The 25,147-nt window shown below is 44.2% G+C and overlaps 2 protein-coding genes across 3 annotated transcripts in view; both read right to left on the bottom strand.

The window, feature by feature from the left end:
- The window catches only part of LOC119164226 (transmembrane protease serine 9), a 77,229-nt gene extending 61,722 nt beyond the window's left edge, over positions 1-15,507 (bottom strand). For both annotated transcript variants that reach the window (XM_075871235.1, XM_075871234.1), the window contains exon 1: positions 15,219-15,507. The gene's annotated coding sequence lies outside the window, so the exon portion shown is untranslated. The remainder of the gene's footprint in view (positions 1-15,218) is intronic.
- A 2,944-nt stretch (positions 15,508-18,451) lies between these two features.
- Positions 18,452-24,919, bottom strand: LOC119165725 (juvenile hormone acid O-methyltransferase). The gene is made up of 4 exons (XM_037417807.2): positions 24,788-24,919; positions 22,001-22,647; positions 19,182-19,341; positions 18,452-18,667 (listed from the first exon to the last, which is right to left on the bottom strand). Exons 2-4 carry the CDS (start codon positions 22,547-22,549, stop codon positions 18,486-18,488), a joined length of 891 nt encoding a protein of 296 aa, XP_037273704.2. The 5' UTR covers positions 22,550-22,647; positions 24,788-24,919; the 3' UTR covers positions 18,452-18,485.
- Positions 24,920-25,147: the final 228 nt, after the last annotated feature.

Genomic DNA, 25,147 nt, shown 5'->3' with positions numbered 1-25,147 from the left:
CTCAACTCCATAAGATGTTCTCCGAGCTACCAACAACCATCGCCACTGGACAACGCGTGGCGGTTCCACTCTGGCCATTCGACGTCGCCATCTTCGCAGACTTCCTACGGGGCGCCATTGCCTTCTGCGTTCTACTTCGGCGACATCCCAAGAAACGACAGAGTTTCCGAAGCAGAGAGATTCGTCCAGGATGTGTGGCGAGAGTGATGCTGTAGTAGCGAGAGTGCGAACTCGGGCTTGTTCACCAAACGAGAGCCATGAAAGATGCAACAAACGTATTCCAAGAGGGCATATATAGGGAACACTCACCAACTCTTACTGAGGTTGTAAGACAGTGCTGTGGTGTGTTTTTTTCTTTGTTCCTTGGTCTTATACGTGCGGTGTTTGTTTCATAGTGCCAGCCAGAAAACCTGCAACCGTAGAGCACTTATACTCCGTTCTGCATTTCTGTGCCTGCTATTTTGACCCGCCGCGGTGGTCTAGTAGGGAAGGTACTTGGCTGCTGACCCGCAGGTCGCGGGATGGAATTGCGGCTGCGGCGGCTGCATTTCCGATGGAGGCGGAAATGTTGTAGGCCCGCGTGCTCAGATTTGGGTGCAGGTTAAAGAACCCCAGGTGGTCTAAATTTCCGGAGCCCTCCACTACGGTGTCTCATAATCAAATGGTGGATTTGGGACGTTAAACCCCACATATCAATCAATCAATCTGTGTTTGCCATTTATTTGCCCAGGTTTCCTCAGACTTGTGATTGTATCTTTCGTTGCTTATATTGCGTTAACTACAGTTTTCAACACCTGAAAAGGTAATCCTGTGTTAATTGTGTTGAGCTAGAGTCACGAAGATGGGGCATTCAATTTCCTGCACCAGCGACCATATCTCGATGCTGGTGAATTGTACTTGGGTATACGCGCACCCTCAAAAATTATTAGGGATGGTATTAGCGCACTAAAAAAGAGGGCACAAATAAGACACACACACACACACACAAACATCGTGCGCTCTTACCATTCTTAATCATAGAACACGACCATGCCGAGATGCCCACCTTTGGGACGTTAGAGAACACCACGTAGTCAAAATTGCCGAATCCCTTCAATACGGCGTCCCTCTGAACCACACTGTGTTGTGGGTCATAAATTCGAGACTAAGAATATCGTACGTTTGAAAAAAACGCAATAAAGAAGCGTCCCATCTGATTTATTGCATGCTAATAGGCTACCATCTAAGTGGCCCCGTACGGAATTACTAGCCGAGGATATGAAAAAGTACTGCCGATTTGCCAACACACTATCGTGCTTGCATCTGCAAGGCACATTTTTTTCTCTCTAGGAGAAGACTGTGAACGCATTTACAAAAGAAATTTCGGAATCAAATTTCATCACAAGAGTTAGCTCAAGAGGAAGTTACATACCTGTAACACTGCTCAGTGCTCAAGTATCGCTTTTAAGGATCACACGAGCGACACCAAGCTATAGAATTTTCCCAGTTTCATTTCTTTTGTGTGTGCATGCGTGTACGCATTAACACGCCCATGTTTGATTTCTTGTACTTTAACGCTCTGCGTATAGTAAACCTGCTTGTTGCTTTACTTCTGTTTTTCGTTTCTTTATTGATGTTCTTTTTCTACTTGTGCACACTCCGAAATCATTTACTAGCGTTTCAACACTTCAGGAAGTATACCATGACATTCGTTTTGGATGTATGTACCGATAAATGCAGTGGTTCTAAAAACGTTCTAGGGTAGCTAAATTTGATGCCGTAAGCATTAAAGGGGAGTTGTACAGTGTTTATAGTCCTTGGCGAACTCATTTCAGCGTCTCATGGCAACGTCACGCTGTTTCATATGCCGGATGTGTTCAGCGTTTAAACGAGGATACGGTATCATTGGCGAGAAAATAGTGGGGGTGGATTCAATATTGTCGAATTTGAAGTGCCTCCTTGAATAAGACGAAATTACGAATCGGGAAAGGGGACGGAGAGAGCCGTCCGTATATTAGGCATGGTAAAAAGACCCATAGAGATATTCGGCTCGTCTGGGCACCAGCTGACCAGGGACTTTGAAGGAACGAGCGAGCTCTCTTAGGGGTCGACATCCGGAATGCCCCAAGTAACCGAAATTACTAAATTAAGCGAAGATAGGTGCGTATTCCGTCAAATCGTACCACACTAAAGACTAAATCGGCAAGTACACTCTGGAGCGCACAGATTTGCAGACTGCCCAGTTTTGATCAGTGGATTCTTAGAACACATTGCACCTCCGTATAAAATCATTCTTGGACCCATTCTCTTGCTCTGCCAAATCGATAAACAAGTAGAGTACCAGGATACATGCTCGTAAAGCGTATATGTTTCCCTGTACCGACCAGAATCCCACCGGCTTTTCCCTGTAAGTATAGGAGTTCAGCAACCTAGTGCTCGTTTGACTCTGTGTGCTCATCTCGAAAGGTGGCCCCATAGCTCCCTTCTAAGGAATCCTGGGCGTACCTTAATCCACCCCAGCGTTGGTGAAACATTTGAGGATTCGCCGCTTCTGTGGGAGGCAGACAATTGCTGCCGCCAGGCACCTACTGCCTAAATAGGTACAATCCCACTTTTGGCCTTGTGCTCGGCAAAACAACGACGTTATTAGTCGCTTTAAAGGGCACCCACCCTGTGGGAAATCGGTGCCGTGCGACCTCCAGTCCTGAAAGAGCTTTGCGCGCATATGCGCTAAGCGCACATCGAATTGCGCGCAAACGTCTTGTGGTTTTGTACTTGTGTCTTAATTTAGTGGAGCAACAAAACGTGTCAGTAGGAACTAGCCCCCATCAAATCCTCATTGATCATATTTAACGCGTGATCTTAAGAAACTTCTAGTGGCGACGGTTTGCTTCCAAGTCAGGAAACGTTCACTGGTGCACTTCGGTTTTAATTTCGGATTCGCTGTGCGTCAGTGGCCCTGTAATGTGCCGTTTTGTACACCTACATACACGCTCTAACTTTTCATTGCTTTATTATACACCACGGAGCTTACATGGGCTAAGTTTATATCGTACCTGCCATTAGACACATACTCGTATCGAGGTGTTCTGTAAATGTAAATACGTATTTCTTCGCTAACTGTCGTTTTGTTAACAGTGCTGATCATTTATACACGAGATCTCACTGCAGTGCTTGGCATTGGCACCTGTTCCTGTAAATCAACGTTTTATACACTAGTTATTCCGACAAAAACGATTTTAGAAATAGCGCTAGCGTCACCGTCTGTGCAAGCACGGCATGACCGCCACATAAATTATGATAAAAAAATGCCCACGTGCCTGATACCGCTAAAACAGATGCAAGGAAGGTAGCACCCAAACGGGGGGAAAGCGATATTGAAACGGATGCGCCTGCGTGTTCTCGCAGATGTATGGCGTTGTTCTCTTTTGTTGTACCTGTGTTACTGTGCAGAGGTTCATACTATCTCGGCTACTCTATACAAGTAAGTTCTGCAACATAAAAAAAATAACCAAGGTTACCTAAAGTGAACTATAAATTGAGCCGAAAATAATTATAGCACACTGAAACATGTTGAAATGACACGGCTATGTACAGTTTGCTTGCAGCAGTTCACGATGCAAAAATATGTTCACACAGACACACAATTCTCTTTGGACCCACAGTGTATGTATTGACACATAATTCCACGTAACATCTAACGGTGCATTACAAGTGTTTATTTAGTCGGGTGTCTGCTAAGAAGTATTTCAAGAACACGTTTGTCTTTTTCTAAAAATGTATTTCAGGACATGGTCGAAGTAATTTCTTCATTGTGATGTGTCGTATGTCCAAACTTCTTAATTTTTTTTAACGTTTTCTTTCAGTTGCGTTATTTAAGCAATCCAACAGTATATTGCCACGTTCTCATTTTCGTGGCCACAGTAATGTTCCGGTGAGCTGGGTCGATGTACTTTGTGCAGGAAGCTGTTTGTATATGCTTGGTCCAGTCCAAGTTGTTGAAGTAACGTGTCCAAGTGTTCGTAAATCTGTCGCCGTTGAAAATTTTCTGTGCAGATGGATTCATGAAGTAACGTTTAATTTATGACCGTGAAACCACTTCAAGACATAACAGTGCAAGGTTAGCTTTTTGCGCTATAAAATTTCGAATGTCCGCCCTAGACAGAAATTGCGCAATAATGTTCTTTTTTCAGGGCATGGACCTGTTTTCCCAGCACAGTGTTCCTGGGGAGGGGGGGTCACTCAATTGACTCTTGAAGGTTATTCACAATATGTGGATTAGAAATACATGTGTTTAATTACCGAGATAGCTACTAGTATGCTTGGCGTGGTTCATTGATTTGCGTTACGTCTGTCTTGAGATGTAGTTATACGACCCACCGCTAGGAGTTCTGTATACATAGGAACATAGCGTGGCCTGACGCGCGCCCTCTGTTTTAGGGTGAGGGCATCTGCGTCATCTGGTTCGGCGCGACCGCCATATGCAGGCACGTTGCCCCCGAGAGCGGCACTTAAAGACATGGCCCGCAGAAGAGTCTCTTTCACTTATATTAAGTGGAGTTGGCCTTGTTTTTTCGCTTAGCTTCCGGCAAACTTTCCCAATCACTTATCACGCTTTTGTGCCTTAGTTGCATTTGCCCACAAATATGGTTAATTTGGGGATGATCAAGTTACCTTATATTGCATTTGTCGTTCACTAATGACGCACTTGTCACTGAATGTTTAGCGATATATACGTTCGGAAAATTCTGAGGTAACGTTAATTATGTAGTGGCAAACGCGCAGTAAACTGATCGTACAGTACCCAGGAGTTAATGTTGAAAAATATGCGCTTTTGCTCATAGTGCCACATTACTTCGCTGCTCCACATATTTTTTTTCTGCTTCGCTTCGCGTTTCAATGTTGTTTCTTTGACGGTTGTCTGAGTGATACGTTTATAAATGTTGCAAACAGCTAGAATCGCCTTCAGCGATGGTGCGCTTGGTCGAACTTGGACTACTTCCTCACACAGTAAAAACATCATACCTTATCTTTAGATTCTTTTTTAATTTTAAAAAGCAAGAAACACTACCATAAGACTCATATAAAGCCACATGACTGTTGAAAACAAACATTCTGGTTGGGCGTCTGGTCATAAACAGTCAGAACAGCTTACTTTAATTGCAATATTATATATATATATATATATATATATATATATATATATATATATATATATATATATATATATATATATATATATACATCATCAACAAAAACAGTTGCAGAGTGAAATTTCTTAGCGTCAAATTTTCACTTAATACATCAGATCGCGTAGCCAGTTATACACTTTTTTCAATATTATTCTATGTCCATTTTCGGCATGAATTGTTTATCTCCGAATGTAGCTAATTTCCGAGCTCCTTTACGAAATGGGGTTGAAACACGTGCCCATAAACAATGTTATAAGATTAAACACAAGTTGTTGAGAATCGCACTTTTACAGGCGTGTACCTAATTCAATTGTCTTACAGCGACATGAAAGTAATAATAATAATATGTTATAATGCTGTGTTTGCAAAATACGAACAAAAATACGAAGTAGCAACCACAATCGATAATTCATCGCAAGCATAAAAATGTGAGCATGCATGACCCTTGGGCACCACAGGGTACTGAAAATACAATCGAGCTACGTAAAAGAACAACATACAAGACAAGAGACAAGAAAAAGTTTGATACATGCTAAAATATATTTTTAACAGTGAAAATTACCATCAGAGACAACGCTGATTGCGTTGCATTGTTCGCTTTATTGCGTCCTAGTTTATATACACACCTGATTTCGTCACACACACTGGCAGTAGTAAATGAATCCGCATTGAAAACAAAAATATTACTGTGCAAAGTAGTTACAAAAAACACACCAAGAAATTTTCAGCAACAGTCGTGCATGCAAGAAAAACACAGCAAACTACAAAAAATCCTCTTTTTGCGTATCTCATTCAAGCTACATACCCAAGTCTAACTCGTCCAAGCGCGTAATTTTACGGCGTGCTGCAGCATCGTGTTTCAACGACGGCAACCTCAGTCTTCGTATGAGGCATCAATGCTTTCAACAATCTTCTTGAAAGTTCGTTCTGGTATGACTGAATCCGCCATATTAATTTTTCTGGGATATGTGACATCAGTGATGTCTATCTGTAGGCAAAATGAGGTGGAACTGCAAAGGTCACTTAAACGTACTTACAAGTGGTGGAATCATCCACAAGGACAAGTTCAAGCTAGTTTATGTTCACGACACTTGTGTAACACAGTACAGAAACGCGAAAAAAAGAGTTCACATTCTACGGCAACAACTCTTATGCAGCAATCCTGTTTTCTGAGGTTCTAATACTAAGTTTTAAGCCTAAAGTTACAATATACAAATGGCAAGCTGTTGCAGAGGATTCGGGAAATTTCGACCGTCTAGGGCTCTTCAACGTGCTCTGATATTGCACCATACACGGGCCTCCAGCATTTTGCCTCCATCAAAATGTAGAAACATGGAACCTTGTTTGAGATATGTACATGGAGTTCAGAAGCAAACCAATCAACAAGAGACGCAGCGTACAAAGAAAGCACTGGAAACCTTTGCAGCGGCAACGATGACACTAAGCAAAAACGAGAAGTACAGTGCCTTGTGTGTGCGAAACAACAAGTACAAAGAAAGTGTGCTATATCACCAGCGTGCTGAGTAAAGAAGACGTAGGGACTATCAGAAGTCACTTGAAAATATTTAACTTTTGCAAATCCGATAGCCTTCACTGTTCCTCTTTGTACCATATATCTTATCACGCTATGGCGGAGGTGAGTTTTCTAGCCACCGATTTATCAGGGTTGGAAAGAAGCACACTGAACTTGGTAAATTAGACAACATTTTTTAAACGCAAACTAGGTGACTATTATCTATATCTTTGAAGCCTTATGGCCCTCAAAGCAAGTACTGCTGTAAAATTTATCAGCACACTGTATGCTAAGTGATTTACAGAGTATAGTTAGTCTGGACTGGTAACGGCATCTTCAAAGCAAAGCTTCCTCTTCCTGATGACGACCTTTACTGTAATCACTGTTGGATTATCAAGAGACTGACACCAGGACACAAGTCCACACTTTACGGTATCACGCTCGGCCTTTTCCCCTCACATATTTAGTACTTCCTCAAATGTCAATCAAGTGTCAATCAAATATCAATCAGTTCCGTCAGCGATTGCCCATGGCCTGCTCCGGCAATCACACACCTGATCGCTAGCTGCGATCAGAGAACCATTTCTTGTGAGGGAACTTTTTTGTGTTTCACTGAACTGCTAGTACACTAGACACAACGATTGACTGCGCCGGAGTGGCCTGCTGAGTTATGGGATTTACCCGCTTCGAGGGCAGTTCGGAAAGGTCATTAGGCGTTTTTGATGACGACTGGGGGGTCTGCGCAGGGAATCCCGTGACAAGGAGAGGAAAGCAATCGAGGAACACTCAGGAACCAAAATTTTGCGTGGCTTGGCTCCCCTCTTCCAAGTACGCCCCACTCAGGTGCCCTGTAGACAACTATGGGAGCCGGAGGTATATTGGAGGTAATACGGGCTACCAGCGACCATCGCCACTGCACAACCAGTGGCAGTTCAACACTGGCCGTTCGACGTCACGAACATTACGCATTTCCTATGAGGCGTGCATGTACTTTGGGTGCTCAGACAACTCCTCGAAGAACACCACGTTGTTCACAGGAAAAATCGAATGGCGTACCGAAAAGATCTTTCACCAGTGAAGTGGCGGGGGCACTCTGTTTGTCGGCAAAGTCATTGGTGACCACAGAATCTAACTCTTCTGGAGGCAATCCGAACTACCGGTGATCACCACCACTAGACAGCGTGTCGAAGTTCAACGCTGCCCTTACCACGTTGCGAACCTCACGTACCGTCTATTCTGCGGCGAGGGTACCCCAATTCGTTGGCTAAGACTTCATAAGGATTAACTATTTTGGGGGTAATGCCAGCTACCTGCGACCATTTCCACTGGACAACCTGTGGTAGTTCAACGCTGGCTATTCAACGTCGCGCCCCTCACGGACTTTCTATGGAACGTTATTGCCCTGTACAGGTACCACAGCCGCTGAGACACCCCCCTCGAAAAATACGACGTTGTTCACAGAGAACAATTGAATGATGCACTGATTAAATCTTCCACAGATGAAGTGGCGGAGGCACGCTGTTCAATGACAAAGGCTTCGATAAGCGCAGTACCTAACTCTTTCGAAGGTAATTCGAGCAACGAGTGATCACCATGATTAGACAACGTGTGGCAGTTCAACGCTGCCGTTTCTACGCCGCGAACATCACAGACTGCCCATAATGTGGTGGGGCCACCTTGTTCATCGACAGACTAGCGAAAGCGCAGTACCTAACTCTTTCGGGTGCATTCTGAGCTACCTGCGACCATCACCGTTGGACGAAGTGTGGTATTTCAACGCTGGCAGTTCGACGTTGTGCCCTTCATGGACTCCCCATGGAGTGCTAGTGCTCTGTGCATGTGCCTCCGCCATTCAGACACATCTCCTCGAAGAACACCACGTTATTCACTGAGAAATTTGAATGGTGTACCGTAAGAATCATCGACAAATGAAGCAGCAGAGGCACCCTTTTCGTCGTCAAAGACATCCGCAAGCTCGGTACTTAACTAATCCGGAGGCAATCTGAGCTACCAGCGATCATCGCCATCGGACAGCGTGTGGCAGTTCAACGCTGCTGTTTCTAAACCTTCAACATCCCGGACTTCCTTTGGGGTGGTAGGTGCACCCCGTTTGTCGGCAAAAACTTCAGCAAGAGAAGTACGTAACTCTTTCGGAGGTAATCCGAGCTACCTGCGACCACCGTCATTGGACAATGTGTGGAATTTCAACGCTGGCAGTTTGACGTCGCGCCCCTCACAGACTTCCAATGGGGCGCTAAAGCCCTGTGCACCTACATTGGCCGTTCAGACGCCCCCTCGAAAAACGCCACGTTCTTCACAGAAAAAAAATCGAATGGTGTACCGTAAAAATCTTCCAACAAATGAAGTGGTGGAAGCACCCTCTTCACTGGCAAAGACTTCGGTGAAAGGAGTACCTAAATCTTTTGGAGGTCATCCGAGCTACCAGCGATCATCGCCATTGGACAACGTGTGCCAGTTCAACGCTGCCGTTTCTACGCAGCGAACATCACGAACTTTTTATGGGGCGTTGTTGGCACCTTTTTCTTCGGCGAAGACTTGGGCAAGCGCAGTAAGTAAGTATTTCGGGGATAATACAAGCCACCAGTGACCATCAGCACTGGACAATCATTGGCAGTTCAACGATGGAAGTTCCACGTCAGCAACCTCACGGATATCGGGTACCAGTGGCTTCGGCATTCTGCTTGGAAAATAATCCGAGAAAAAACCAAGATTTCGAATAAAACATTTGTACAGGATGTGCGGTGAGAGTGACAGTATGGTAGCAATAGAGCAAACTCGAGCTAGTTCGGGAAGCAAGAGTTTTGAAGGGTGCAGAGAACGTATGCCACCAGGGCATAACAGCGGAACAATCGACAACTCTTAGTGAGGTAGTGATGCGGCATGTTTCCTTTCTCTTACTTGGTCTTGTACGTGTATTTGTATCATTGTGCCAGCGAAGAGATCTGTTACAGTACAGTGCTTATACTTCCTTTGAGTTTTCTTTGTCAATCAAAAGCGTAGGAGTTTTTAGATTTCTGAGTGCATCTTTCGTTTCTTTCAATGCGTTTTCTGCAGTTTTCAGAACCCCGCATTGTAACCTTGTGTTTACGGTCTTCGAGTGCAAACTTGAAGATTGCAGAATTTAATTCCGGCTCTAGTGACCACATCTCAATACATGACACTGCCATGGCCGGTACTTGAACACGCGAACTTTCGGTTTATAGTTCGGCATCATAATGATTGCTCCACCCTAGTGGGCGTCGGAAATACTTTGTTGTTTAGTGAACCACTGTGTTTTAAGTCCAATATATGGTCATAGATATTATGGCGTGGCATTTAGGCTTATTTAAAAAACAATACGAGAGCGATCACGCTGCCCTAGGATGCTGGATGCTCTAAAACAACCATGACGAGTGCACTGCGTTTATTATTGAGCTCAGTCTGCAAGCCTTCGCAGGTTACAGAGTCTGTGTTCGCTTTCGATTGGTGCACACCGACGCAGTTCTGTCTACAGCGTGTCGTAGGGTCTTGTTTGTCAAAGCTTAGGGGACCGTCCAGCCACCGGCGGTGTAGAGCAGCAAGAAACTTCGGGGCCAAGACCATGCAGCCACCTCTCTGGGTTAACTACAATATCACGCGGAGTCGCTTGTCCTGCCCATTTCAACGCTGCCGATATTAAGGCCTGGAAGTACGACAGAGTGTTTAAAGAGATTCTGGTGCTTGACATGGGCGTTGAATATCAAGCGTGTTCGTGCATTCATGAATGTTGCTTGGCATGGGCTGCAGGGATGTTTAATGTGACCCCGTGTACTCTATGAAGAAATTGCTTTAGCTTAGTCGCCCGGTCGGAGTCCTTGGAAACTGCGTCAGACATTCATAATAAGTAAAGTTTTTAATTAACCGAAGGTAGATGTACCGAGGGTAGACACACCCTAAACGCCCAGTGGTATGTGCGCACAATATGGTATGTGCGCACAAAGAATGCGCACAATGTTTTGCACAGCACAACTACAAGAATTCAAGATAGCATGGCTTAAGCAAGATTTCTTGAATATTCTGTCCGTGAAGACCGAACCTATTCATCAACTTTATTAAACTCGCATGCCCATCAAAAACCCTTTAAACTCAGTGTGGGGTGAATATCGACAGCAGGAGTCGATGAAGTGCAGTTGCAGCAGAGAAGACTACTCGGCTGGTTGCAAGCCGGCATTCTTCTGTTAGGTCATTCTTCAAGAACTAATAGATTTCTTCAAGATTTGCTAAACGCCCTTCAGTCGTTAAGTGAATACCGAGTTGTGCCAGGGTCTTGGAAGGCGAAGCAACGTCCCGCTAGCCGGAGCAATCTGCCAAAGGGCTTGTTTCGTCCACAGTGGTGGTGGTGTTAACTCGTCCCGACAACAATGTACCAAATCTAATAAAACAAGCGAACATCAGCCCCAAACGATGTACTTTGTGTTGATTGTAAAGTAAAGCGGAACTGAATTACCTCCGTTTGTCGATGGCCTCTTAGGCGAAGCATCTGAGAAATACTGTGAACGGAAAAGAAGAGCGATTCTGCTCGGCTCTTGAAGGCATACCAAGTGAGTTCAGTTACAGAGGCTAGCAGCGATTGCCCGATGGCAACCGTGGTGACTACTGGATTGTTGTCGATCACTTTGCATCATTCTCGGGGTGGTTCTGTCTGTATTTATCTTGTGTTTGTGCTTCTGCTGGTTGTTACTTTGTTTAGTATTGATCGAATTTCTGGGACAGGCTCGCATTGAGACCCTATGAGGGAGCCATACGCTTACTAAATCGCAACGGCAACTACGACCTCCAAACATGATCACAAGTATTTAAAGATCAAATATTGAAAAGAAACATTTAGTGAGGTTCAACAAGCCGAGTATACAGTTCACTTGACTATCGTGCTGGGAATACCTTACAAAGACTATTCAATATATGCACAGTAACGATCCACAAAGCGCAATTTAGCCTTGAAGGCCAGTTATTCGAAGCAGCCATGCTGTTCTCTGGAAGCCACAAGTGTCCAACCGTGTGATACCTCTCTTGAGAAATGAGACACCATGCATGCTCGCTTCCTGGGCTTCAATGGTTATATTGACAAGTTCAGCACTTGTGACTGCCTAGTTGGTCATGTGAATATTGAGAAGACATCCTACCAACCAATATGTGGTCGTTTTAATTATTTTTACGTTATCAGTAACGCCATCATTTTCCGCTGGAGCACCAACTCATCCAGTATCTACCTCTACGTTTGTTCAGAAGAGACAAGACTTCGAAAACCTCACGTGTGTGTCTAAGATATGTGTCAAGCGTAAGATGCGTTAGCGAAAGATCGTGTCATTGTATGCCAGCCACTGGTAAGCACAGTCAATCACGATGCAAAAATAATAGACAAATCACGTTCTATTTAGGACATCAGTGTAGTGAGGTGCCGGATTAAAACAGTCTTCTTGAACTATTCAAACCACACTTACTTCACCTACTGCGTGGTGCTATTCTAGTGCTGCAATTACAATTTAGTTATACCACCGCTGTAGGATTATGTATTCAGATTAATTGACTTGTGGGGTTTAACGTCCAAAAACCACCATATGATTACGAGAGACGCCGTAGTGGAGGGCTCCGGAAATTTCGACCAACTGGGGTTCTTTAACGTGCACCCAAATCTGACTGCACGAACCTACAACATTTCCGCCTCCATCGGAAATGCAGCCGCCACAGCCGAGATTCCACCGCAGAACTTGCGGGTCAGCAGCCGAGTACCTTAGCCACTAGACCACCGTGGCGGGGCTATGTATTCAGCCTAGCCATGCAGTTGTAGCAATTTCAAGTTGTGTGTACACTTATGCGATCTAACAAGAATGATTTTGCAAAAAGTTATGCACAAAAAGGATGGGGATCCCCTGTGTTTCACCCTCGGAGACGGAGTCTCGGAGGCAGAGGGGCTGGCAGTGGCGATGTTCTGGTGACCACCACAGTTAATGCCGGTTTGTTGTGACTCCTCTTCCAGCATTATTCTCAAAGAGAAACTTCTGCTGAGCACCAGCAGCCACCTGGTGCACTCGTCAGGCACTTGTGGTGCGTCTACAACATGGAACACTGGGCGAGCTTGGCGGCTTAGTGTAAACGTATCCTAGGCCACGATCATCGGGAAGGGTCCTGCTTGGGATGTTCACAAGCTCATACTCTCGTTGTGGATGTTCCAATGAGATGGCCCGCACCTAATTAAGATTGTAGGGGATGAAGCCAGCAACCATACTGCGTGCAAAACATTGTGCTCAAAAAGATATCGAGGGGCCCTAGTCTGACAGCCAACCTCCTATACGTTCTCTAATTTTATCTTGAAAGCAAAAAAACGGTAGTTGTAGCAGTCGAAGTGAAAAAAAGACACTGCAGCCATCAAACTACGCAACCTTGATTTCAATAGCGCAATTCAACAATATTGATTGTTTATATATGGGGATTATATACGTCCCCAAACCACCATTTGATTATTAGATACACCGTACTGGAGGGCTCCAGAACTTTCGACCACCTCAGGTTAGCTAACATGCACCCAAATCTGAGCACAACGCGTCTACAGTATTTCGCCGTCATCGATAATGCACCAGCTGCAGCCACGATTCGAACCCGCGGCCTGCAGGTCATCAGCCGAGTACGTTAGCCACTAGACCACCACGGTGGGGCATGATTCGACAATATCCTATTCAAAGTAATATGGATATAAATGTGGATGTTTACCGCTCTAACCATAGGTCAAGTAACAATTGCGTTTAATACACATTTCGCTCATTGCGAGAATTACTGACCGCAAATCGTCAGTCATGTCACAAAGACATTGGTTCTCGAGAGAAAGACACGTAAGATATGACAATGTCCTAATTTTGTATGATGGCCTCAGCACTTCAAAGCTTTTAGAGGCTATACTTTGCAGCTATAATATCAGGCTATAATACTTCAGCCTCCGTTACAGTGCAGTTCTGCTTCAGCAACTGTTTTCCCGAATGCCCGGAATGCCGTTCAGAATGTTCCAGCATAACCTATAGAAACGTCTGTTGTGCTTTGGGTTGAAAATTTCTATCCTCAAAAAAAAAATGAGTCTTGCAGATGTTTATTTAGTTGATGACAAAAAAAAAGCACTTTATACATTAAGAAACATCCCCTAAGTAAATCATTTGTCCTGACATCAAACCGCGATAGATCTGAACGTAAGAGATGAGTGCTAGAGATCTGAAGAAATCGTACATTAATGATTTGTCAAAGTACATGAAGCTTTCAGGATGACGATATTTACCGCTATTATGGCACCTTCGCCGTCAGACTGATGAAACGTACCATCAGGTACGCATTGTTGCGCAAGTAACAAAGATTCAGCTGAAAAGGCACATCTAAATCACGGAACCTTCGTGTGAGCTATTCGGTGCTGCCTTAAAGAAGATGCACAAACTTGCCGAATAAAATCACCATTTCAATCATTATGAAGTTTCAGCCGAGTGCAAATTCACGTCATCACCTTGTCTGACATATAGCTTGGTAATGTCTAAACGATTCCCTCAGTGATTTTCCGAGAAGGTATGTATTTTCTAGGACCGCAAAACCTTATGAGAAAGAGTAACGGAAACAATGAGTTGCCGTAGTGCGTTGAGACAGACGAGCTGCTCCAACATTAGGTGAAGCAATGCGTCACTTCTTGTTCTCAAGCTTTGGCTCTGCCGTATCAGTGCTAATTGACTGCACTCGATGATGTTGGCACAGGTAAATGACGAAAATTATCGTTGCCTAAGCATTTGTTGGTTTGGTACCACCACTGTTCAAGGGCACTTCACTCGATCATTCTATATTTATGATATACAGAAACAGACATGCGACAGCCGTTGACTACAGAAAGACAAAGCAGTAAATTAAGCCACGCATTTGTAATCAAAACAAATGAGATGTTCATCACAAGTTCCACCTCGTGTCTGGTCCTGCAGTGCTGACGATTCGTTCTCCTTCGCAGTAAGAGGAACGCCAGTGCCAGACATTCTTGCCGGTACCTATATACCACCTTATGTTCGATTCAGCTTAAAGAGTAATTATGTGGCCCATTTGTCATTTTTTTCACTGCATGAAAAGCCTAATGCAATACGCAGGACAAAATTCAATTGTTGGCGATGCGGTACAAGTCGCAGCGACTCAAGTAAACATGGTTCGCAAATAAGATAAAACATTACGATAGCCATTCTGCTTTACCACTCGTTGTGCTGTTGCTGCTTCCGATTCCAGTGACCCCGCGTACCCTTGAGTGACAGGTTCCTCGTTAAAATGAGTAGCCTGTCAAGCAATGATGCGGCGTGAGAAAGCCATGGTAACTATTGAGAAACGGAGCTTTTTGTTGTGCTGCAGTACCGGTATATGGTTGACAACCGAAAAAGGAAGAGCGGTACCATCATACGGTAGAGATTTACGTACCGTAAGTCGATAGCTTGCAAAAAATTTCTAGTGAATCAATTGCTACTGATTCAGCATGAGCGGGTCGTCTTACTCACTGTTGCTAGAAGGTCTGGACGTAGTGTTCGCCATTAGCCGTATTCCTCAAGCCAGCCCTTTCAGTTTCGGAAATGAGCGATGGTGAGGCCATTTGTAACACTGTAGACCACGTCCGGTTGCTGGTATCCCAAGGACCACTGCCAGTCTTACGACGCTATCACGCCAGGGTGTCGCAGAACTTCAGAAGCAGAGCGACAAAGTGCAAGGAATCGGTGGTGGATCTGGCAAGCAACCGCTGCCCGAGAAGCGTTCGGCCAGCTTGATTAGAAACAGCAATGTGAAGCAGAACCAGCTAAGCATGGCGTTTACAGCAAGTGATAAGCACCTCTTTACACGTGACCTCTTGCAGTGCATCCGCTACGTCTTTAAGCATCGTTGCCTCAGAAATAAATATCTTGCTTCACTACCGGCGCATTGGCACTTATCAATAAATGCCGATGTGCGCATGTTTCCTTCGATGCGTGGCCATTTTATCTGCACCATCACGAAACGCGGCAAGGCTTGCATTGCGTCGGTATCGGATAATCGCTTCAGATGGGCGGCAGTCTCAGTGAAGCAATCAGTCTCTACCACCAAAACAGCGTCGATTTCATCGTAATGCATTAATAGGTGCTGCGAATGGCTTCGCTAACAAACTTTCTGTAGAAACTGTATTTTTAAGAGTTGCTGGTTGATTTTATTTTGAAAATGTCATTGTGTTTGTTGGCACCTCCACTACTCCTTTGGCCATTACGCCTTATAACATGTGTGACTTGAATTTCCTAACAGTTAGGTATCTCTATTATAAGAAATATTTTGCTGTCCTCTACACTTAAAGTGCGAGAGCGTAAAATAGTAAATCAAAAGTGATGCTGACGGGCAAGTGACGAAACTATCTGACATCTATCCAAATATGATCGAGAAGCAACTCATAACGATAATAGTCAGAAAAGACATGCAACCATAGAATTCGGGTAATTAAGAATATGTAAAGATACTTGAAAGTGGCGTACTTAATACCCTTTTTTTCGTTAAGCCTCGCATTATGCCTGACGGCCGAAAAAAATAACCCGTTGCGTTACGAAATACCGCACTTACTGCAAGTAGTAAACACACTGAACTAGAACTTCAACAAGATAACGTTGGGTATATACACAACTAATTGCATTCAGGAGTAAAAATTTACACCGTAGACAATCAGACAGGTGATTGTCCGTATCTGGTTTTATTTATTACCACCTAATGCATTCACAGATGCGGCTGCCAATTATTTGTCCCAAGATATATGCTACACTACTTCATTTCGGCTGACGAGATGTGTATCAAAGTTTCCTTATTTTTCCGGAACAGATGTTCGTGGTTGTTTTGGAAGACAGCACTCATTAAACATACTTTTTTGTGTCTGTCAGTAACCACCTAAATGCCCATAACTATACCCTCCTACACACACCCTGGCCGCCTGACATCTGTTAACAGAGGTTATCCTAGTGTATCAAGAGGTTGTACTTATCAAAGTGTGCTTCAAGAATGCTTAGAACCGGGTAGTAACAACGCCTATCAGGCTATCCTCGAGCTTTGCGATGACACCCTTGTCTGCTAAGCTTGTTGACCGACTGACAGACTGATACGAGGCCACTGGTCCCAGTGCATGGTGTGAAGTTCACCCTCCACAGCGTCACTGAAAGTGCGTGGTCAAAATCGCGCCAATTGTCTGAACTGGTTACTAGGCTACTCTTGGAGAGCCTGGACTTACCGGTATTCAACGCTCTCCACTGTTTTATAGTAATTAACGATTATCAGCGAGACACTGCCATCTTGCACCAACGAGCTAATCAGAGCCTGCAGGAGAAGAACGTTTATTATCGCAAGTATTTTGAAAGTTATTAGATATCTTGCTTTGAAGTGTAGGTCTTTTCTGATGTGTCCGATGGGGAAAAAGGTAGGCTCATCACTAGCAAAGCCCTATCAAGTATCAAGTCAAAGAGCGGGCGTGAGTCAAGGACACCCACAGCACGGCTATCCTGCAGACGATCCACCATACCAAGGTCAGTTACGAAGGCTGCTGGAAGCATCGACCAAAAGCTTATCGGGGGTTCTGGCGCAAACTCGAGATCCCCCACGCTCCCCTCAGAAAAGGCGGAAGGCACTACCAAAGAGGCTTGCGCCGAAAAAGGAGGAGGCACTGGAGGTTCCGACGGTTCCATCAACGACGACTTCGGCTTGTCCGGCTTGTGTTGTTCTACCGCCACCGATTGATGGATACTGTCAACAGTTTGCTTTGGTCAAAGTAGTGCAGCAGTTTAACTCGCTCTTTTCAACGTCGGAAGCATCACAGAGTAGCTACGGAGCGCCTGTGCCTCATGCTTTTTATCTTCAAGATGTTCCTGACAACGAACTCAGTCCCGAAGCCGAGAGGTTTGTGCAAGATGTGTGGCCGGAGTGATTTAGGGTGATGAGCACGCTGCTGTAGTCGTTGTTGAAAAGCACGACTACAAATGATCAGCCGAAACAAAGGCGTGTAGTTTTCAGCAAGCCTATATTGAAACAAAACTGTAGTCCAACCTTCTAAAAAACACACCACATTTAATTGGGTGTACAAGCAGGATGACGTAGTGATGTTCTTTTCTGGGTTAACGCTTTGAAGGAGTCTTGTCTTCCTTGTGATTGTAGTTGTTAGAACAGCATTGGTCTTTATTCACTTTTGATTTGTGCTTATTGTTTTCGCACCATTTTGGTAACATCAGAGTGAAGACGACAATCTTATGCCCTACATACTAGCCTTTGTTGAAAAGCTCCTTTTCGGAGAACATGTGGTGGTCGTACGGTCGCCCAAATATTTAACTAGGGTGAACGAGGGGCGGTTTTTTTTCTCTGTATCTTTGCTATGTCACCTCATTAGGTTCCGAAAACGGTAAAGGCAGGTGCTTTTTCACAAATCAAATGCCCGCCAAACGATTTTGAAACTTAAATCTGTGACACCACACTCATGCACAAAGAGACCACAGGTTCTTTTGTGAATTTATGTAAGACGTCTCTAAGGCATAGTAGGCGTGCGCACGGGGAACGGAGACGTCATGACGTCAGAATTGACATCATCATAACGTCATATGGCGGCGTAAACACGAGATAATTTTTGCATAAGTCAACCCCACGTCGCGTAATGGTCGCCGCCGGTGGTCAATTTCCCGTTTGATAAGATTTTCGCCTAAGACGTCCCCGCTGCGCACGATAATTAAACTCAGCTGCAAAGCTCTAGACGCTAAATCACGATGGTGAACTTTAATGACTTAGCCTGCTTTAGTTGTACATTCGTCTTGCTTTCTCGCGTGCACGAGATACACACAGGGCCGTGACGAAAAGGCGCGATCGCTCGTCCATTTCAGAACCAGGTTGGTGACGTCCTTGCGTAGGAGCTCTGTCTCTTCAGGCGATAGCGATGATGCAACAGGATTCACGGAGAGCTGGATATCTGTGCATGAAAACAGAGCAATAGGAAAGGAGTGTGAGATGTGGGTAATTTAAATGCGCACATTCATCCCCTTCTATTGGTAAACCTGAAATCACACCAGTGTATACTAATCATATCACCATAAAAATTACAGTCCTAGTGATAAATGGATGTAGTGGTGGGGAGAATGAAAAATGTAGCAATAAAATACAAGGTTGAAACTGAAGAATAAAAAAAAGGCTCCTACAAAACAAGCGCGCGCGTTATCCTTGCTAATGACCATTATCAGAAAGTTCAGCAAGCTGGTACCCTTTCCAATCGAATCTACTTTTCTCTGTGTTAATGCTACGGACGGTAATTGTGGCCAGAGCTACACGAGAAAAAAGTCGCGTATTCCGTAGATTCAGTCTGTGAGACATTAACGTTAGAATGCATATTTTCACACGGACGAATTTACAGAGGAATGGTAATGGCCATGCACAGCTGTAACGCTAGCTTAGCTTAGGCAGAAGCGCTGAAAATCTAGAGCACCTACCGACAAGGGACTCTGTAGTTTTGTGGAATTCGACCTTGTTATAAAGCAGCTCACACGTGTTGGCCGTAAGGCCAGCAGAGTCGAGGACGCCACGCAGGTAGGACAGTCTCGCCTTGTCGTCCTTCAAGTCTTGGCTTTTCGGCGTGAAATCTTCAAATACCTTGCGGTGTAGGAAGACTCTCTCAGTTTGACGCTAGAAATCGCCGACGCCAATATAAGTATTCATAACGCGTCAGCGCGTCATCTTTGAAGGAGGGAGCGGATTTGAAAACCCTTGCTTCACACTACAGATAGCCACCCTCTCCCTTTTCCATATCTTTTATTTGAATGCACTCCATCATCTACATTATATCCCGCCAATTACACATATCTCATAGCACTGGTCACCCACTTGAAGTCACACTACAACGTATATACATCGGTTACTTCATTCCAAGCCTCCAATTTTTTACATATAGTAAAAGACCGCAACGGCCATTTTTCACACCATTTCTGGCATGCTTTGCCTACCTATGTTTTCTGAAGCTATTAAAAACACCACTGTACAGTTTAAATAAGCACCACTCCTTATGCAATACCCGTAAAGTAGGACTTTTAAGGAAGTAAGCAGAACTTGCTTACACACTGGGTGTGTAAGCAAGTTTGCGCCTGTCCATCACGGCGTGTACTTGGCTTCTGTGTCAACAGTTCAGACAAGAAATGGTTAGGAGCTTCACTAGGAATTCTCGATTGAGAGACGTTCAAATAGTGCGTAAATATGTTTACCTACATTGTTTAGCGCACGAAACAAGTTGGCTAAAGTTACCACATTACCAATTATAAACCTGAACTGTACTTGGTAGCTCAGAGCTCAGGAGTGCGAAACACGCACCCTGCGAGTCTCATGGGGCCTGCAATTTTACCGCTGGCGGTGTGCGGCCTCCACATGACAATTATTGTGCCACGTAAATATTGTTATTTTTACATGCATAAGTTGCGCCGACGTGAATGATTCTGAAATTTTTTATGTGCTTCTGTGGTCACCTTGTAGCGAAATATAGCAATGGGCCAAGAATTACGTTCGAGAATCTGCGTCCGAATTTAAGTTACTCTGTTGACCGGTGTCATTGCTTTTCTGGAATTTAAATCTTCTTCCGAAGTGACCCATATGAAATGTACCAAAAGAGACTTTGAGGCAGCAAAATCAGCTTCCAGCTTGTTCAGCACCCCTGCCCCCAGCAGGTTCACTCTGATCTTCTAACCTCCTTCAATGTCCTGACCCACCTGGCTCTAACCTGCGAACAGCTAGTTGTGGTGAGCTTGAGACACCTGCTTTATCCTAAAGTGCAGCCTGGTTGCCTGCTGCACGAGCTCTATGGGCATACATCGTCCTGCGCCGATGGTGTTGTATGCCGGCTGCATAGTGTACCTAATCGCACAATGCTGTTGTGCTTTTTGCATTATAAGGCGGCACTGCTATGTATATCTACATGAAGCTTCACGCAGTCCGATGCATTCTAGAGGCTACCGTTCGGATAGACGACTGGCATTTAATCAAGAAGTTACTCGACTGTTTACTCATCTAAAGATAATTCATGCATATAAACCCTCCGGTAAAGTGATGCCAGCATGCCTAAATTTGCTATTGTGACCTTTAGAATATTTCCTGCGAGCTGTCATAGCCGTGTAGCCATGTGCACCAAAGAAGGTGCACTAAGGAATAATGTCTAGTCAATGCCATACTCTTACGCAGTATTCTGTCAGCAATGATCAAAGAATAGGTACTTATTTTCGAACATCTTTATGCCAATATAATGAACTCGCGTTGGGAAGTCACTAAGCGGGTCGAGCATCTTCTTTTGATAAAAGAGGTGTGAGAAGCTTAGACCGAATTGAAATGTATCATACGTTACACTGAGTAATGATCATGAATGCTCACTACATGCTTAATGCTTGACAGGAATACTTCAGTCAAATGAACTTTTGTTCCGAAGCATTTTCACACAGGGCTATAATTTAACCATCGAAATTTTTTTGGCAGTAGGTGGGAACAAAAGAGGCATAGATAAAGGATCGATAGGAAACTCTTTTAAATACACAGCACTATAGAAACCCGGGCTGGTATTTTATTTCGTACGCTGTCATCGTTCGGCGCCGAGCACGCAAAACCATCTACATTATAGCCAGTAGAATACTGAACATGCACTTGCTCCAAAAAGAAGTGTTCTTCCTCTAGTTCTGTGAGCTGATCGACAATAATATTAATGGTGGGGCACTTCAAAGGGCCCACGCTGTGGTATGTTGTCGTATACTGTCGTCACATAATGTAGTGCAGGCGAAATTACGTATAGAAACAGAAAGATAGAAGCAAGCCGGAAACAGAAAGATGGGGAAAGGTGAAAAATATACAAAAAAGTGACGTAAATAAAAATGAATAGAGTAAAAAGTTGCGAAAAGAAAGAGACATAGAGGTGGAAATTAGAGAGAATCCAAGAAAGTCAAAGAAGACTACCAAGTGCTGCACTTTTCGAGGCTTGGCACCATCAGTGCTAAGCTGCTTTAAGTTCGACGTATTTGTACTAATTTAGGCTATAGCAATCGGCATAACGTCTGAATATAACTAGTCAGTGAGCACTAGCTAATGAATACTAGCTCGTAAATTTTACCCACAACATCCCCAGAACATCTCCAGAACTGCAGTTCTTCAAATCAATCAGAAATTATAACCGGCAAGCCCCACAGGAAATAATTTATGGCTTCGCGGAATGGGAATGAATTAGGTCCAGCAGGATACCATTTTCTCTAAATGCCTCACTAACCAACGACCTGTCGAAACTCACTTTTGAGAACTTTTTCCAACGATCGAGCTGCGCGATCTGCCGCCACAACTCCCGCGTGGGTGACCAGGCGGGAAACACCAGGACACACTCGCCAGATGGTGTCAGGAGCTGCGAAACGTTGCTCATAGCCTTCGCCTGGTCCTTCAGCCAGTTGAAGCAGAAAAAAGAGTAAATCCGGTCGAACCTCCCGTACTCTTTGACGAAGTCCATGACGTCACCTTGCGCGTTCAGATAATCGTAATGGATTTTAGGATGCGCGTTGTTAGCGCGGGCGTACGAGAGCATCTCTTCGGACGCGTCTACGGCAACGAATCTTCGGCAAGGCGGGCATCTAGGCAGCAGCCAGTCACGTGTGAAGTCACCTGTACCGCAGCCTATGTCCAAGAACTGCTGGTTCTCGGTGTCGTCGGCAGACGCGAAAGCCATGTGAAGCAAGTCGACCGCCTTCAAGTTCAGGGCACGCTGCAATTGGTCATTGTCGGCGTAGAGCCGGGAGTTGTACCTGAGGTTGCCGGACCGCTTGGTCATCATGCGGGGCCCATTATCCATGGTGAAGAATAGACCACTGGGAATGTTTTACCAGGTGAACTTTCTGGAATGTCGAGGCAGCAGTGGGCAATATGCAATCTGCTCTCTCTTTTTTAGACCTGCAAAAAAAAAACGCTATGTCAATGGGAATAATTGAGAGAGGAACAAAGCGTAGCTTCAGAATCGGAGGCTGGCTACAAGCTCGGTGGAGTGACGTTTTGAACCAGTAAGCACACATAGAAGAAAAGAGAAAAAAGAAGCACTTTTTGTGTCGTCTTCATGTGTCTTGTCTTTTTCCACTAACCGGTTTGAAAATTACGCTTCAGAGTTGAGTCGTAAGCTGAACTAATAATACCACTTTCCTGACTATTGTAAGAAAGCGAAAGAGGCTCTAAATTCATTTTTTAAAGTAATACATATATAACAATGAATAAGTTTAACAGAAAGACTTCTTAACAATCAGATACAGACCTGGGCAACAGTTAGGAGTGAGGAATTCGTGGACCCCTGCTAACAGCAGGGCCACCAGTAGGGTGTAATACTTCATGCAATAGCTAGTATTGGCCGCTATTCACAGTGATTGACACAGATAGTGCTTAAGCCCAAAGGTGACCTTTGCGTGCCTACAGATATTTAACAAGACGGTGTTGAATATTGTATCTGTGGACACGCAAGAGCAAAGCCTCCTAAACTATGTACTTTATTGAAACTATAAAGACGCGGACACACTCCTGTTAACGCTGATCAGCACAAACGTTCGGATACGAAAGTGAGAGCAACTGCAGTTTGTGTTATTCCGGCGTCGTAGACACGAATGACAGCTTCATTAAGCATGTCTTGTTGATAGAAAGGAGATATACGTTTTAGGTTTTCAGAAGACAACATGCAACACACAGGCGAAATGAACTTACTGTGAAATTGGCGGTAGGGTTTTTATTGTAATATATTACCCTTTTAAGTTTTTAATTTAGCTTTCACATTTCGCAAATAAGCATTTAATATTGCATTCATTGTCTTAGCGCCATTATAACGCGCAAAAAGAGCTCTTCCGCCGCAGAAACGGCACTTTTGTAATACGAGTGGACACAGCCGCTGATTCGTCACGTGACTAATCGCAAGACAAATCTTGTTGTACCATGCAAACTAACGACGAGTGCGTTGTTGTGGAGTTGCTTTTTTGTGACTGTATTGTGTAAAACTACTTAGAACAACTTCTAAACACTTTTCAGGTGATAACAAACGGCGCGGCCGTCACGTTGACTCTATTCGACGGAACGCAGTGCAAGCTAACTTAGAAAATAATGCAACATCGTTTTAAACAAATGGTAGACCAAGTATTTGATTGCAATGTGAGCGATTTTTTTTAAAAAGAACTTATTATTAATACAAACATTTTCAGGAGCTTTTTCCTAAAGTACTTACGTTTGATCATAGTTACGGAGTAAAAAAGCGCAATAAAATGCGAAAGTAATTTGTTCAAGTAACAGAAACTGTCAAAGTCAGTTGTACAGAGTTTCGATGAACACAGTTTAAGTTGTTTGTTGCAATAAATTCCTGGGCCCACGTATTTTTTGCGGGTCACCATATCTGTGATGTTTTTGTCGTACCGTGCGTCGGACGTGCCGCAGAGAGAATACGAGGCCCGGCACCCGAAGCTGGGTCGAGAAGGAGTGGGAAGTAACACACACGAGACGTGGGCGGAAGCTCCATTTAAGTACACAAGCATCCGTACTATATACACCTGTACAGTGCGTTATAGGGACCAGCCAAACGGTCGCGAAAGCGGAACCCTAATCAAAACCCCGACACCACAAATATTCTCCCAAGTTTTTATACAAATAAAAAAAAACATTTGTCAACATCATCTATCGATTGTTTTTTAAGAAAAATAAACACTGTGCACAGATCAGGGCGCCGTTGTTTGCTTAGGTGCGTTCAAATGTACGAATTTACGAAAATTACAGAAAAGCGTTTATTACCACTAAACGTTGCTGAAACTTTTGGAGGAGAGAAAACGTTTCTCCACAAAACGAATTTTTAAACTATAGTTCCGAAGTTAGTGCCGAGGCACACATGTACAGTAAATTTCACTAAAAATAATGGTGCCCAGGACCTCGGGTTTAATCTTATATGGGTACACCCTGTTGTTCGTTAACTTGATCTGACATTGCACTATACACGGAGATCTAGGATTTCGCCACCATAATAATGCGACAAACCGCAATTTGTCATGAAAAGGCGCAAGCATTCTAATCTCACCTTTTGTGCAGATTGAATAACCTGAGTGGATTGCCGTTATTCTATGCTAAAAGAATCTGCGCCAATGTGAACCAGCCTGAGGTACTCGTAAGGATTCCGGTTGGGGCAAGCTGACTAACGGAAGCAGATGTTAGAAGCATTTATGGGTGGTACGTGACCGAGACCTTGACATCGGTGTGCAACGTCAGTGCAAAGTATTCATGGTATTTTTCATTTTTGTTTTCACGCTACTGCGACCCTACTATGTAATTCTTTTGTTTTCTTTTTTTTAAGACAGAGCACCAGCTGTTGGATTTCCTGTTGTCGATTGCACACGTATCTCGCCCGTTTGCTCCTTACTTGCTAACAACCATCGATCAA

The sequence above is a fragment of the Rhipicephalus microplus genome, chromosome 8 (genome assembly GCF_043290135.1).
Source record: "Rhipicephalus microplus isolate Deutch F79 chromosome 8, USDA_Rmic, whole genome shotgun sequence".
Classification (NCBI taxonomy): domain Eukaryota; kingdom Metazoa; phylum Arthropoda; class Arachnida; order Ixodida; family Ixodidae; genus Rhipicephalus; species Rhipicephalus microplus.
This window is presented reverse-complemented; position numbering and strand designations above follow the sequence as displayed.

What these genes read in the sequence shown, in the direction of transcription:
- LOC119165725 (XM_037417807.2), bottom strand. Translation starts at nt 22,549, where the DNA reads ATGGATAATGGGCCCCGCATGATGACCAAGCGGTCCGGCAACCTCAGG. An exon ending in GTTGGAAAAAGTTCTCAAAA is followed by an intron (nt 19,342 to 22,000) that starts GTGAGTTTCGAC and finishes CTACACCGCAAG; the next exon opens with GTATTTGAAGATTTCACGCC. An exon ending in AACTACAGAGTCCCTTGTCG is followed by an intron (nt 18,668 to 19,181) that starts GTAGGTGCTCTA and finishes TTTCATGCACAG; the next exon opens with ATATCCAGCTCTCCGTGAAT.